Source organism: Phallusia mammillata, chromosome 5 (assembly GCF_965637545.1).
Source record: "Phallusia mammillata chromosome 5, kaPhaMamm4.hap1.1, whole genome shotgun sequence".
NCBI classification, from domain to species: Eukaryota; Metazoa; Chordata; class Ascidiacea; order Phlebobranchia; family Ascidiidae; genus Phallusia; species Phallusia mammillata.
Window position 1 is genome coordinate 19,262,101 of NC_137256.1, and position 15,780 is coordinate 19,277,880.

General features: G+C 36.4%; 2 protein-coding genes across 2 annotated transcripts; both read right to left on the minus strand.

Annotated features, from left to right (window-relative positions):
* Positions 1 to 282: 282 nt before the first annotated feature.
* On the minus strand, positions 283 to 7,239 carry LOC145229662 (cathepsin R-like). The gene is made up of 7 exons (XM_080094996.1): positions 7,176 to 7,239; positions 6,902 to 7,047; positions 3,260 to 3,406; positions 2,884 to 3,066; positions 1,130 to 1,322; positions 921 to 1,050; positions 283 to 403 (listed from the first exon to the last, which is right to left on the minus strand). The coding sequence occupies exons 1-7, from the start codon at positions 7,237 to 7,239 to the stop codon at positions 283 to 285; spliced, it is 984 nt and encodes a 327-aa protein (XP_079951122.1).
* A 5,701-nt stretch (positions 7,240 to 12,940) lies between these two features.
* On the minus strand, positions 12,941 to 15,780 carry LOC145229663 (digestive cysteine proteinase 3-like). The gene is made up of 5 exons (XM_080094997.1): positions 15,714 to 15,780; positions 15,325 to 15,467; positions 14,852 to 14,956; positions 13,302 to 13,403; positions 12,941 to 13,132 (listed from the first exon to the last, which is right to left on the minus strand). The coding sequence occupies exons 1-5, from the start codon at positions 15,778 to 15,780 to the stop codon at positions 12,941 to 12,943; spliced, it is 609 nt and encodes a 202-aa protein (XP_079951123.1).

Below are 15,780 nucleotides of genomic sequence, written 5' to 3' on the forward strand. Positions count from 1 at the left end.
ATACCGTTTATGTTTTTCCTACTTTGTGTGTCTTTTATACATATACACAGGGTTGCCATCGACACGGAGCCGAAAATAAGGACAACCGAAAAATTAAATTTTCATACGAAACAAAACAAACGTTTTCAAATAAATCTTTGAATTTATACTAGTCAGGACGGACATTTCTGGGAAATAAGGGCAATACATTTTTTAAAGACAATGCCCTTCAAAATAAGGACAAATCTTAGAAATAAGGACGGTTAGGCAACCCTGTAATATATATATATATATATATATTATCTAAACACCAGTTCCCACAGTGCTTCTTACAACAGGGTACATTCCATAGGATGCTATTTGACATTGGTTGCCTCTGTCCTTAGCAATCTTAAAAAAGCCTAAGTGGTCCTCAGTACCCCAACTAAAACAAAAAAACATAAGTTGTTAGTTACACAATGTAAGCATCCGCATATTAGTCATTATTGCAACCAAAAAATAATTATAACCATTACAATAGAATGAATGCTTTTACTGTCTATGCGGAGTATAATAATTAGCCCCACGAAACTGCCACCGGGTATCGGTGTCGACAAACAAACGTGAAACAGGTAGTAAAGTTGAATAAGATTTTTACGTCAACGATGGCAGGTTATGTTATATATTTGTGTTTATTCATGCGTGTCTTCATGCCTGTCTATACAGGTTAAACATTGTAAACCGTAATTAAACAACGGAAATTTGGAAGGAGTTTGTCAGTTGCATAAGGTTTCTAAAATTGGCTGCAGTATGAAAAAGGTTAAAAACCACTTATAACCTATGATTCAATTATTTATTAGGTCAGCCACCAGGTTTTTAGGGTCAGTAACTTAACCGCCTTATTAATAATGTTTCATGATAAGTTAAGCCTCAAGAAAAAAAGTCATAATTAAAGCGCATACCTGTTTTTGACAATCCAGTAATGATCGATTCCATCGTTTCTCCTGTTTGGTTGAGAACCGAATCCCACCACCAACACAGCGTGGGCCACATTATTTCCATTGTGGGGATCGGGATCGGAAAAAATATTTTCTAAACAACATTTAAGAAATATTTGTTTCAAAACTTAGTACGACGTTAAACTATTTTAAAGTGTATTTCTAACATTTACCCTCATTATTATCCATTGATGAAAAATCTCTTAATTTGTCCAAACTGGAAAAGACCAACGTGGTCACTACTGGTCCTGCTGTAACAGCAGCTTGAAATTCTGGTTCCGGATTTCTGTGGTTGCTAATATCAACGGACTTCCATCGCAAAACTTCGACCGCAACCTCCCTTTTTGCGGTCTGACACGGCCCACGCTACATTCATTGTGCAAAAAACAGTGTTAACTTAAACAATGAGATAAAACTGTTTTTAGCAACCCATAGGAACTGACAGATCCTCTTAAAAAAATTTCAGAAACAAGATTAAAGTCTGACATGAAGCAAATGGTCTTAATTGTTCGTTTGTTTACAAATCGTTTATCACAGAACATCCTTCATAATCCAATTTACTGCCTGCTTTTTTTGTCTACCCAGGACATTAGCAATTAAATTGAGCCATTTTCTTATAGTCAGGTGATTGTCAAGTTCAAAATTTTCCCTTTTGCATAGCTTAACTTTGTTTTCCTTTTTTTATTTTAAAAGCCCATGCGATTCCAAGTCAAGGGTAGCAGACCACCGAGGAGACTCGCTCGCATTTACAAATTGCTCACGTTCAGAGTGTATGCAAAGAACCTCTCTGTTTGTTTTGTATAACTTGCTGACATATGACATATTTTTAAACGTTGATATATTCCCTATGCCTATTTCATGTTGGGTCCTGTATTCGCCACTGTTTTTTTTAAACCTAAATAAGCTTGTTTCTGCCGGAAGAAGTCCATGGATCCCCACACATGCAAAGTTGTATATAATGCATTTCAAGAGATAACCATGAGAAAGTTTGGTGCTGCTAAATCAAACACAGTGGTCCATACTGTGCTTAACTAATTATGCAATAAAAAGTACAAACTATCAAAATCTTATTAAATTCGGACATGGTTTGATTGTAAAGGACAGAAGGGGTAAATAGTCGGATTATAGGGCAAAACACAACAATTGACATCTATAAATAGAAATTTCTACAAGCTGTCAATTTTCATGTAATTCGGCAGAAAAAATTTACCCATTTTAGAAGCCAGTGGGGTAAGTCATAAGTAGGGCAATTTTTTTGACCAAAAAACGAAAATTTTTGACAAATCTTGACTCTGAAAAAAATGTTTGACAAATATTGACATGTGCAGAACTCAAATAGTTAAATTACGCATTATTGTGCAAAAAGTTAAAATATGGCTCTAGGCTAATCTAACCAAAACGAAAGAATGTGCAAAAGTCTAATAGAAGGGCAAAACCTGAACACAGACTTAGCCTATTCTGATTTTTTTTTAATGCAAAAAGAAACATTTAGATCAGTGGTTCTCAAATTTTTCATTATTTTTTTAAAAGCCTTTGCCAACATTCCGAGGGCTCGCGATCCTAAAGCCTGAATGTGTATTTTAGTAAAACGAAAGTTGATTGCAGGATTTCAGCTAATTACGCGAAATTGCGCATAACAATGATCCAAAGACAGTTTGTGACATCACAAAAAACACAAAAAATCATTACTATTTTGTGCGAACAATTGTATTTATGTTAGTTGTTATGCAATAAAAGCTATTGTTTAGCAACGGAGACTGTCAATTCTTACTTCTAATTTGATTTAAACTTATTCAGTGGCACAAACTGACGCCAAACAAGATTATAGAATTACTTCAACTTTTTCGCGGACCCCCCAAAATTGCCTCACCGACCCCAAAAGGACCGCGGACCCCTGTTTGAGAACAGCTGATTTAGATTAACGAACCACAAAGGGTGATGTTTGTGGATAACCCTCTTCACGAATGCAACCATGTTCCACCATGTAGTTGAATGCTTGGTAAACTTGACCCGCTTGGTCCCCACCGTTAATGCAGTCGACCAATTGCTGCACAGATAAAACGACCAACTCGTTGTTGAGAATTTTGTTGTGTGATTCGACAGCAGACACCTGAAAAATGGCATAAGTTGAGTCACCTCTTTCTGATATACAACCGTCTGTTTAATTTTCAGGAACTTATGAAAATATTATTGTTACCACGCATATGTACGTTTTTCAGACCCTTTTTATGATCATGTGTTTGTTTGTGCTTGTTTAGGAGAGATAAAGCAGCAAAAATAAATGTAGTTGTAGAGTAACTTACTGCGCTAAATATCCAACATACAGGATTTTCCTCCTGATTCTTGACTTCTGTGACGTGATTACCTACGCGCCAATCAACACTTGGCAAATTGCGTAACAAATCTTCATCAAAAACATCATCACCTGCAGTCAACAGTGCCGCTTGCTCCTGATTTGTCAAAATGACAAGTGGAGTCATTTGGTTTGTACATGCTTAACATCATAAAAACGCTAAGGTGCGCCCCAAGAAAACAAGATGTTTTTTGTTAAATGTAAATCTATAGCAGCAAATACAGGATTTCGTACATGTTTTTTTTTGTAGGCATCATAGAAAAAACTGATTTTAAGTAATGACAAAATATCGTATTATAAGAGATGTACCAAACACAAAATTTCTCAACCACATTGGTACTGTGCCAGTGAATCGCAAATGTGCCGCGAAAAAGTTTTTTTTGAAGAGTTTATCATCGCATAGTGCTTGGTGACAAAATCGAAGTTTGCGTGTATCCGATTCGATCTTTTTTGTTACCAGAAGCAGTCACGACAGTGTTTCATACCAAAATGGAACGAAATTAGGTTATACCGGAACAAATAATTTTTGGTTCAAATACCGGAGAAAAAATTAAATAAAAAATATTCAAAACACCAAAACAGAACGAACTACCGTTATTTTTAAATTCGGTATTTCTTTCGGGACATTAAACAAAAAAAAGTTAAAGAGAATTTCACGTGGTTGCGACATAATAAAAAATATGAACACCAAAAATGTACCATATGGTGACTATGATAACAATTATCCGACAACAAGTGTTGTGTATTGCAACTGTCTTTCTTAGTTTGCTCAAGAGTTAATTGTAAAGACCACAACGAAATATTGCTGGGTAAGAACGAAATACCGAAAAATACCGTTATAAATTTATTTCGGTCAGGCCGATACGAAATGAAAATATAGGTTACGGAACGAAGTTTACTCAGAACGAATAATGTCATTTCGTTTAGTTCCGTTTCGGTATGAAACACCAAATTTTGACCGAACTAGACTGATACCAAATTATCACTAGAATGGCGTATTCGGTCAACTGAAACTTTAGTGCATCACTGATTCAAACGAGATTCCTACCACCAGCATTGGCTCTTCAAGATCCTCGTGAAATTGTATAGCCTGCGCTGGCCTAGGAGGTGAGTGGCAACACATCCATGATAATTCCGTCGTTTTCTGCATGACAACAATTGTTACTGTAATCACAGATATGGCGCTCATACAACCTAGGAAGTACGTGTATTTGCAAATACCCCAGAGTACAAGCTGTTTATTTTATAATTTACTAGATTACTCCATCGAGTAAGTTGCATTTATTACGCATCACGCAAATCGTTCGTTACTTCATAACAATAAAATCCATTATGATGGTGTATTGGGTATTGTTCTTTGCCAAACGTAGAATCAAGTCGCTTTTTATGTTCTGACTTTGGTTCGTGCCATGGTTTTTGTGTCCTGACTTTGGTGCGTGCCACGGTTTTTGGTAGAACTACTAACGTAAGAACTCACATTAGCCAGGTTTGGAAATTTCCGATAAGTGGCGCAACAAAGCATAGGCGTTTAAGGTGACAATAATTTGCTGCGTCAGCAAATTCTTTCAAATTGCCAACTCAGCAATTTTTGTCCACGTAAAACAGCGGTTCTCAAAGTGGGGTCCGCGGTCCGTTAGAGGTCCCTCACGCGGTTTCAGGAAGACCGCGAGGAGCTTAAAGTATTTCTACAATCATATGTAATACGAGATCTTGTGACTGTATAAGCAAAAATTAGACCAATATATAAGAATTCTTCGACAGAAGGTGGCTTCATTTTCACGTAAAAAAAACAGAGGCGATTGTTCGGTCACTATATTTACGTTGTTTTAATCTTGTTTGTGACGTAACAAATTGCCCTTGAAACATTCCCATACAAATGTTCAAGATGACTGCATGACTTCAACTGGTTTATACAGTTATCATATAATTTAAAAGTGCAAAGAAAAAATGGCTGTGTGGTTGTGAAGGTAATTAAATGCCTTACTGAAATTCAGGCAACATCAAATACATAACAAAAAATTACAAAACCAACAGGAATTTGAAATACCTATGACTGATGACAATTTCAAATCTTGGTTCGAACTTTTTTAGCACACCACTTAATAGTCAATATTTTCACGAACATCTTGTTTCAATACCAGTAGTGACAATCACCATATCAAACACTATCACAAGACAACTTAACAAACCACAAAACGAACATTGCAAAAATACAAATATGTTACCGAAAAAGTCAATATGTCACCAACATCTGATTTAAAACATACTATTTTCCTGCATCTCGTCTTATGTGAAGCATAAGCAGTTAGTATACCGTGACTTTAATCTTTTGACTTTGTTTTAAAACTTGACGTTTATTTTGACTTTTGTTTCAAAACTTGACGTATATTTTGTGTAGTAGGCTACTTGCCAACAAATAGCACAGGTATACGACTGTTTTGGTGTATATGAATTATGTTTAAATGTACGTAATTACTTGCCAACTACCGTTGGTTTGGTGTCCGTCGGGCTCAAATTAACCGGTAGATTTCAAATTCAAGTACACAAAAGAACGAAACAACAATCTAAGCTTTGGTTTCTAACTTTGTAAAGGGTTTTCTGCCTTGTATCTGCCAATGAGTGCCGCGGTTGTTTATCTATTTGCTTCTAAATGCGTTCCGTTAGAGTGTCAGACCACCACAAAGCGGAACCTAAACCCCAACTATCTTAATTCAATCTGAAACCCAACCATCTTAATTCTAATTTGTAGGTATTTCTGGCTATACCCACTTTCTTTTGGGTGACTTACGTAGGTGCTGTACAAAAAGGCCAACAACCTACACTGCTGTTATATAACCACTTGATGTTTTTGTTGCCATTGTACTTTAACCCATGGTAAGGTACTTCGCTAATTAGTTTCCATACACTGCTAACGAGATCACAAAAAACACAAATAATCGCCAGCAAACACGAAACACTTGAAGCAGCAGCATGTTTAAGCTAATGCAAATTTCGAAAACATTTTTTGAACTGCCGATCGTTCTAAAAAGAAAATTTTATCGCGGACCGGAATGGAAAAAGAACAAATGTTCAGCAACTACTTTTACGCCTTTTCTGTTCTTGCTGCAATTATGGGCTGTCGGTACCCAATTCAAACTTACACTAAATTTTAGGAGTCAAAACGACACAACCCCAGCTCAACAACAACTGCTCGCTTCGTGGGGCCACGTCTCTTTGATAAATTCGCTACAGCGATGCAACATAGAATGGCAATTAAGACGTCACAGAACAATACAAAGTCCAAAACGAACATTTTCACCTCGTTACTTGCCTGCAAATGCCTTGACAAATGCAGGTGCATGACAACACAAGATCTCCATCTTGATCTTGTTTATTACCAAAAAATCTCATCAAACGTTGTTCCTAAAGTAGCTTTCGCTAGAGTGGGTGGTGCCTGACAACGCAACCATGATAGTTCTTTCGCTATACTGTTATGTCAAAGCGCACATGCAACACCTCTTTTTTGATTTATTCATAAGCGCCGAATGCGTACACAGCGACATACACATACATACATTTGTAAACACCCGAGAGTAAAATGTAGGCAACCTACCTGATCACTCCATCGAGTCAGTTGGATTCGATAACCAGTTTCTTTACTTGTATCATATTCTAAGTTGTGTAGTTTGACTTTCAATGATTGTTCCGCCCAAATGTTTCTGCGTGAATCTCTAACTTCTTCAGTATCATAGTGCTTGTCTAAAAAGATTTGTTTTGCATACACCGAAGCGAAAACTGAATTTGCCGGTCAATGTGTTTGTTACATAAATAAAGTTATGGCATAGCATCTGTAATTTTACACATATTTAAAATCGATTTAAACTTACCATATTTTTTTACCCACTGTTCAAAAGTCATGTAATAGGATTCTGTATCTTCCAGTTGCTCCATTATTAACACTTGCTAGTAGAATTTTGTGTCTTATGTATACAAACGTTTACAGGTACAACTTTTAGTGCTTTATTAATCAAAATAGAAGAAAAAATCATAGATTTTAGATACACATAAGCAATAAATTACAAGAGGACGTCCATATCTTAACTAATTGCTAAATTAAACAATTGCACTTGGCAAACACATAACCACCTGTGAGATTTAGGTATGTAGAGTTACAAGTTCCTCGTTTCGTCAGGCTTACTTGTTTGCCGTCACAACTGTTTACTACATTTAAACGTGTTTCGCACGGCTGACAAAGCTCAGAGGCCAACGATAATTAACTAGTCCTTTGTTACAATGTTTGTGACGTGATCAAATATTGTAAGGCGTAGGCGTACAACGGACATGTTGTATGAGTTTTGGGTTTCTGGAACACGTAACCGTTTACAGTCAAGCACCCCTTTCAAGCGTTTTTTATTCTTTTGTGAAACCAAGTGATGCAGATCGTTGGCATTAAAATTTCCAACCGTTTTTTATTTTGTATGATTGAAAACAAGTTTCGGCCTTGTAAATAATTTCCCTTTTTAATAAGTCCTGTCATGTATTTTAACAGCACTATGGCGATAAACTTGTACTTGCAGCAGCACTGAAAAAAATAAAAAACCCTTTCACCTGCGGATGGTGCCAAACTTACGTTTAGGCCTATTTGTAAAAAGTGAAATCGATTTTATGTCACTACAATTTGGTGGTTTTCGGCACAAATAAATTTCACAAAAGCGGGAGTGTAAAAAATGTAAAGAACTACTAATTAAAGCTGTTGCATCTACCCTAATCTTAACCTTTGCATTTCATGTTGACAACACGGGACATATTTGATGTAGCTGTTTGTTCTTAGTTGTTTCATTATTCATTAAAACTTATAAGGTAACCATAAGGCAAACAATTGTTAACTAAATATTGGTTTTAATGCTATTTACAGACAATCACCATTTTTAAGTAAAAACCAAGTGCTGTTGATCACTTGGCATTACGTACCAACGCTAATATCCAACTGTTAACTGCTCTTCACAAATAACGGATCTGTTTGTATACTTATAGCACCCTCTTGATTACGTTGGAGCACCCGTTTTTATGCCACGCAAATTTTACAAATGTTTAAACGTTTGACGATTATGGAGCTACTTCATATGCGTTAAGACTGCCCTGGTGTGCGGTGGTGTTAAAGCATTTTCAACTTTTTTATATGAAGCCATAAGCTGCCTAAAACCCATACACCTGCAGAAATACCACTTCTTTATCGTTATTTCTGATTCTATTGCTTCCACCAACAAAGAAAAACGGTTAAATCGCGTGTTGCCTACCAACGTAACAACTCGATATCTGATGTAGTTCAATAAAATTAGCGACCGTTGTTAAAATAGAAGCCTCAAATCAGTAAAAATCGGCAAAAAGCAAGGATATATCTGCGGTTGGTTCAAAATTACAGTTTTAGCCTAGATTTGGTGTCGCTGACTCTCCGGTCGAACAACTTGTCTGAATTCTTGGACGACTCTTGAACTTTACTATATTCCGGATATGTTTTAGCCACGTGCCTGGTGGTGCACGTATCTCTACTTAATTCAAAACTCTAAATATAAATTATTAACCACAGAAAAAAACACGCCTTTTTTAGATCGAGGCCTATACAAAGTTCCAATTTCGCCCGACACCACAGTTTGTACATCTATCTGCATTTCAATCTGTTCTGTCAGGCTGTCAGAAGCAAAAAGCGGAACCTTAAACTAAACCATGGTTTCAATGGTGATGACGCGTGATTTGTAATGCACAAACAATAAGGCGTAAACGCACAGCAGGCAGGTATTTTTTTTCACTTAGGTAACAACGACCAGTTATTTATAGTTGATAACCATTTCTAAAGAAACCAAATCTACTGTAAAAACAAAGTAATTTAAATCGGTTGTAATCAATCAGTATTGTTTTTATGCTACTGCTCCCGGCCAAGTTCTTACGTTCAATACTATAGACTTAACCGGATATCGTTTCGACTTTTAATCATCGGAAACGATTCAAAACTACTGCGTCACAATTTAATTTGTACTCAGAGTTATCTTGCCTTACCAGTTCATTTAGTCAAACAAAAAATCATAATCGTTAAACATAAAATTGTTTAAGTTTGTAGGGTTTGTGGCTTTACCAACTTGACTTTAAATGTCTACAGTTGGTGCTGTACAAAAGGGCGACCACTGTTCATCTATACCTACTGGATTCAGGCTCCTTTAGCTTGTTTCGTTTAGAACTAATACTGATGCCAGGATATACCAAAACACTAACTCTACAGAAGACGACATTTGAGTAAATACAATAACAAGTTAACGCAAAAAGTAATGTGTCATTTTCATTAAGGTTTATGAATGTTTAAAAGTTGTTCCTTTGTAGAAAACCGACTAAAACGTCCACAAAAGTTCTATTATGTGCTTGTTGGTCGATATTAGCTTTGAAACAGGTTAGTAGCGTGTTCTTTCAAGACTGCCAGGCGTCTATTTTCAATCAACACACGATATCCTTTTCATTTCGATGGATTTCGGTCTATTGGTAATTGATAGGCTAATATAATTCCGTGCGTCATATCCGATAAAATTAGCAATGCTTGTTGTGATTAGATTTGTTATTTTACCTTGCAATCACTGAAATCTTTTGGCATTTTTAGCGCAGCGTTTGTGGTCAAATTTAAGCCGTTCAAACTTTAACTTGATCCGAAAATTTATAGCCGACCTACAGGTCTGATTTGATTGATGGAATATCGGGGACATTAACCCAACAAACGCAGTACTTACAAATGCAGTGCACAAAATAATCCTGAGAATCAATCCCGTTTCTAATCCAATTCCTGTAACGATTTCCACCTCTTACAATATTCCGCAAACTAAAGCTACATGTTTCCCACACGAAATACGTAACATAAGAAAACCAGCCGGACAAACATGCAGGTACCTTAGGTTACCAACAAATTGGTGCTGCTTTGTGAACAGCGAATGGAATGGAAACAAAATTGTCGCACGTCGCCACTGATTTCCAGTCTAGTTTGTCAGTAATTTGCAACGCGTCGAATTTTGATCTCTTAAATTACAAAATGACTCAGGGTTTATTAGACTTCGGCCCAATTTGGACTTGTGCAATATTTACTGGAATGTACATTTATGTTGAAACGTTTAGTGACTTATTTAGGAAAATGCTGTAACTAGCCACAGGAAATTTGGGTGCTACCTTAAACCAAGAACAAATTTTCAGAAAAAGCGACATCTAGTGATTTTATTTTGTGATCAAATTGAACACGTTTGCATTACTCGATAAATTACATGTTTGCAGAAGCGAATTAGTAAGGAAAGGATTCTAGCTATAATACTAACTAGCTAATATAATTATACAGAAAAAAGCTATCATACAGAGTTGTTTTATTAAACTTTACGCACAATTGGATACGTTGCATTATCAGCTATCATACATTGGTTGCCTCTGTCCTTAGCAATCTTGTGGTATCCAGAGTTGTGCTCAGTAGTGCCCCAACTAAAAAAATCAATGAAGTGTTACACAAACTACCCGTCTGTGTGTGGGTTATAGCCTAGTTAATCATCAACAAATCATAAACGGTTGTAGAAAAAAACATGCACAAATGACTAATTAGGCTTGTTAGGCGGCGTTTAGCTTGTTCCGAAACTAAGAACACCCAAGCTAAATGTGGTGATTTATAGTGCAAGTGTTTCAAAAAATAGATACACCATGGTTGCGTAAAATATATTTTTTAAAAAGTTTAAGTTTGGGTGGCCTTTTTTATACCGTACAAACACAGAAATCGTATTTTTTAACTTGCGTTGCTTTGCGACACATGAGATCATTTTAAATGATGATTTAGATCAGCGGTTCTTAAACTGGGGTTCGATTTTAGAGGGAACTCGTTTATGACCCTCCAAAACAACTTTCACAAACCATAAGCTAAATTTGTGATCTTTAAAATTTTAATTTCAAACACTCAATTACTTCGGTTCCGGCTGAATTCTCAAAAAAGTTCGTGCCGAAACCTAAACTTCGACCGACATATTCGGCTAAAATGTTTCGGACAACCGAAACTTCAGTGTATCACTGGTTATTACGTCCAACTGATTCTTTCCGTCACACAAAAATTACAATTTCTTAAATTTGAGATCGTGAAAGATACTTGCGCTTTTGTGACACCCACCTATTTTTGACAATCCAGAATTTATCAACTCCGGTGTTGGTCCTGCTTTGCTCACTGAATCCCACCACCAACACAGCATGACATAATTTAAAGTCGTAAGGGCCGGAATCAAAAAAGATGTCTTTTTAACAACGATATTTCAGTTAAGCGAAAAAATCAATTTGTTATCATACGATTACGTTTGGGGAATATTCCCACAATTTACCTTTATCATTTGATGAAAAATCTCTTAATTTTTGTGGACTCGAAAAAAACAACATGGCAACTACCGGTCCTCGTCTTACTGCAGTTTCTAATGCTTCTTCTGGATTTTCTCGGCCGTTAACATCAACAGAGCGCCATCCGGTAAGTTTCACCGCAACATCCTTTCTCGCTGTGAGACATTGTCCACGCTAAATCCATAAAAATGTTTTAATTTTAAACATTTTAACGTTGTACAAAAGTGTAATCACAGATTTTTCAAAAAAAATATTTAGCTTTTCCAGCAGTCTTTATTGTAATAGGCCGACGTTTCGATGTCACAGATTTTGTTTGTTAAAGCTGCTGTGTATGTAAACTTCAAGCAATCATAAAAGGTAAAACATTGTACATTTTATAAAATTTAAGCCTAAATGTAATCATCATATCTTCGTCTCATCGGACATAAACCCAACAGTTTCTCCCTCAATTTAAAATAACAGCATAGGCAAAAGTGTCTAGGCTTCAAACTACTCCCTAAAAAAGAGATAAGATTTTTATTGCATTCTGGAAGTGTTTAAATGTGGCATCATATGTATGTTTACTTGAGAAAAAACGCGCGTGTGTGTACATTAGAACCAAACAAGTTTAGTATACAAACGAGTGCGAATTAGCAAATTAGCAAACAGGTTTGCCTATGCGTTGTTGTTTTCGACAGGAAGTTTCGGCAAGTGGAAATATAATTAAGTTCCAGACTTTATAAAACTTGTGATTGTTTGATTTAGATTAGTGGTTCTCAAACTTTTTTATTGTCGGGGCCAAATGGTAGTTTTTTAAGTGTGTAAGGAGCCGCAAAAAACGGGGCCTTAGAAAATCACTAAAGATTATTTTCTTGAAAGCCAAAATGGCAATCTTTGGTGGTTTTTTGAGGTCTGGTGCGAGCCGCAAAATATGTTGGGAGCCGCATGTGGCCCTGTGAGTCGCGTTTGAGAATCACTGATTTAGATCGTAAATACAAAAGAAATTGAATTTGGACCAAGGCAGTTGCGTACGCATAGTATTAGTTTTGAGTTTGTTTGATTGACTGTAATACAATCTCCTTTTAATCTCTCGAAAATATCAACCTGTCAATTAATGTTGTGGGCATTCAATTGTATCCTGTGTTAAATATGTTTGCAAACTTAAAATACTTTACACGGAAAGTTACACAAAGTTACGCGTTTTTGTAACTCATAGGTCCAAAATAAACTATGCAAAGAGTTCGTAAAAAACATGACCTTAAAAAAGGATAAATTCAACTTAAATTCAACGCACCTCGAACGGGGAAGTTTGTCGATAGTCTCTTTCAAGAATCGACCCATTTGTCACCAAGTAATCAAATGCTTGACTAGGATCTCCTGGCCTATCCCCGTCAGGAATGCAGTCTACCAACTGCTGTACAGATAAAACGACCAATTCGTCGTTGACAATTTTATTGTGTGACTCCACGGCGGAAACCTTAAACATGACAAAAGTTTAGGGAAAAATATTGATCTTTAGCAGTAAAACATATTAAAGTTTGTGCAGATAATGCGTGTTGCACATTATTCGTTGACTTAAGACTGCTTTTGTTTGATTGTTATGTTTAGGAAAAGTTAAGCGGAAAACTTGTCGTTCAAACACTTACTGCACTGAATATCCAACAGGTAGGAGTACGGCGCTGATCCTTGACTGGAGTACATTCACTTTCGCGCCAATCAACATCTCTTGGTTCCAGAGTAGCACGTCGCTATACGTAAAGTTTTTGCGTAACATGATTTCTTCACACGTCACTTGCGCTCCACAGAGATAGTAGTTTAATTTACAAAAGAGGATAAAACTTGTTTATCTTATGGGGTAATTAGATATCAATGCATTAATATTGATTGTGACGAAGTAAACCGACTTTGAGTAGTTCCCATGATATACAAAGTGCGGCACTAATCAAATTAATTCTGAGCGTTTTTGCGGTATACTATCCCGGAGTAAATTAACTTAAGGTTGTTGTTTTTTGTCAGTTATGTACATGTTCGCGAGTGCTTATTACCGAAAATATCACCGTTCAATTGACTAATACAATTTTTTTTATGATGGAAAACACTGGTATAGATAGCAGGCAAAGAGATTTTAGAGAAATGAAACCACAGTAAGAAATTATCCATAACTCATAACTTTGATAAAGACATTTGATGAGAAGAATGAATTTGATACCTTCAAAAAATCGGCTTTAATAAGCGGCTTCCAAACTAAGCCTTTTTTGTAGTGCAATATTTTATGGTGGCAAAATATTTAGAGGTATAAAAGTAAAATTTGGATGTATATCACAGGTCTTTTGTGCCATACAATTATTCCACTTAACTAAGAAAAGAATGCGATTGTTCGCTTATAATCTTATTATTGTAGGCCGGTAGTTGCGCGTCCCGACGAACTGCGCGTCGCGACGCCCTGCGTGGTGCGTCGTTTCAATTTTCCAAGGGAGTCGCAGAATAGTTCCGTTTTGTGCCTTTTTGTTTTTGTATCAATAAACTCCACTTTAATAATAAGTTTCCTCATTAACTTTTATTTGCAGGTGCGTCGCAAGTCCAGAAAACTCGTCGCATCAAAAAACAGTGTGAGAACCACTGATGTAGGCTATTTTTTTCACGGGGTTCGAACCCAGGACACTCCCGGGGGCTATTACTTTTAGTGGTGATACTTTCTCTGGGTAAATGATATTTAGCCTCTTAACTCAAGCTTTTCTTCGGCCAGATATGTTCATGTTCAACACTGTAAACGCTTTGAAACATTTTTCCCGTGAATCCCGGCGATGATAAACGAATTTAAGCGTTTTTGTTGCTAAATATTTGCAGTTATTTCGAAGGCCGGTCCGCGATAAAATTTCAGGTTCAAAACCGGTCCGCAGTGTAAAAAAGGTTGCCGACCCCTGTCTTACGCCAGGAGTCACTAAACTACAGCACGCGGCCTGAATTTCAATTGTGCACAAAAAATTGCTTTCTTTTGTCACTTAATATTTGAAATTTAACAGTCACATCACTTGACTTTAGACATGCCATACTTTTCCGGTCGCTATAAAAATAACCCCTGCCTTAGACCTTAAGTGCAAGAGAATACTGTGTTTCAAAAAAGTCTTCAAAAATTAAAAAGAGCACTGACGTAAATCAAAAGATTTTAAGGGTGAAAACGACAATAAGAACATACCAAAAAAACATTTGCTCGAATGTTTGGTATGTACGTTTCTTGGAACATAGTTTGTTCTGGTATTGTTGGCGCAGAACCACTCATCCATGATAATTCCTCCAGTGTCTGCAAGATACAGTTGTTGGTGTTATTGCTACTGTGCGTATACCGATTTACTTGCGTGCTGATAAACGTTATGATGGCAACTGTAACTATGGAAACCTTCGTTGCAATAAAGAGCGCCAAATTTAGGAAGGCTCTTGTCGCAGATTAAAATCTCACCACAGGCTAGAGTTCTCTAGCCTATGCCTTCCCCTTGTGGTAATGCTCGTGAGACCGATTTGATTCAGTATGACGCCTTCAATAATCCTGTCGTACTAAAATTTATATTTGAGTGTTTCGTGATCGCTGGTCTGCATAGATGGTTAAGGCTGATTCCAGATATGAAAGTGTATTCATTTTAGTTTATCTTGTATAGTTTCTAAATATCAAACCTGATCACTCCACCGAGTCAGTTGAATTCGATATTGGATTTTTCCATCCTCGTAATCTTTGTTGTGTTGTTTGACATTTTTGAGGTTCTCTATCCAAATGTTTTTGCGTTCATTTTTCTCTCTCTCATTGTCATACTTCTTGACTAAAAATATTGGTTTGACACAATGTTTCCAACACGTTTGTGGACTACTTTACCTTTACAAAATCTTTACAATAATTTCTTAATTGTTAGTGGAGTTTGTGCTCCTAAAACAGTTTTATGTGTCAAATAAATGGCCCTAATTGTTTTTTTATTGCTATCGTTTTCGGTAAGCAACAAATTCGGTTATAAGCAACAGCAGTAAAAACGTAAACCCGAAATATAGTTTTAAATTTATTTAAACATTACCATATTTTCTAGTCCATTCATCAAACGTCATATAATGTGGCTGTGCAGTAGGTTGTTCGGTTTCCAT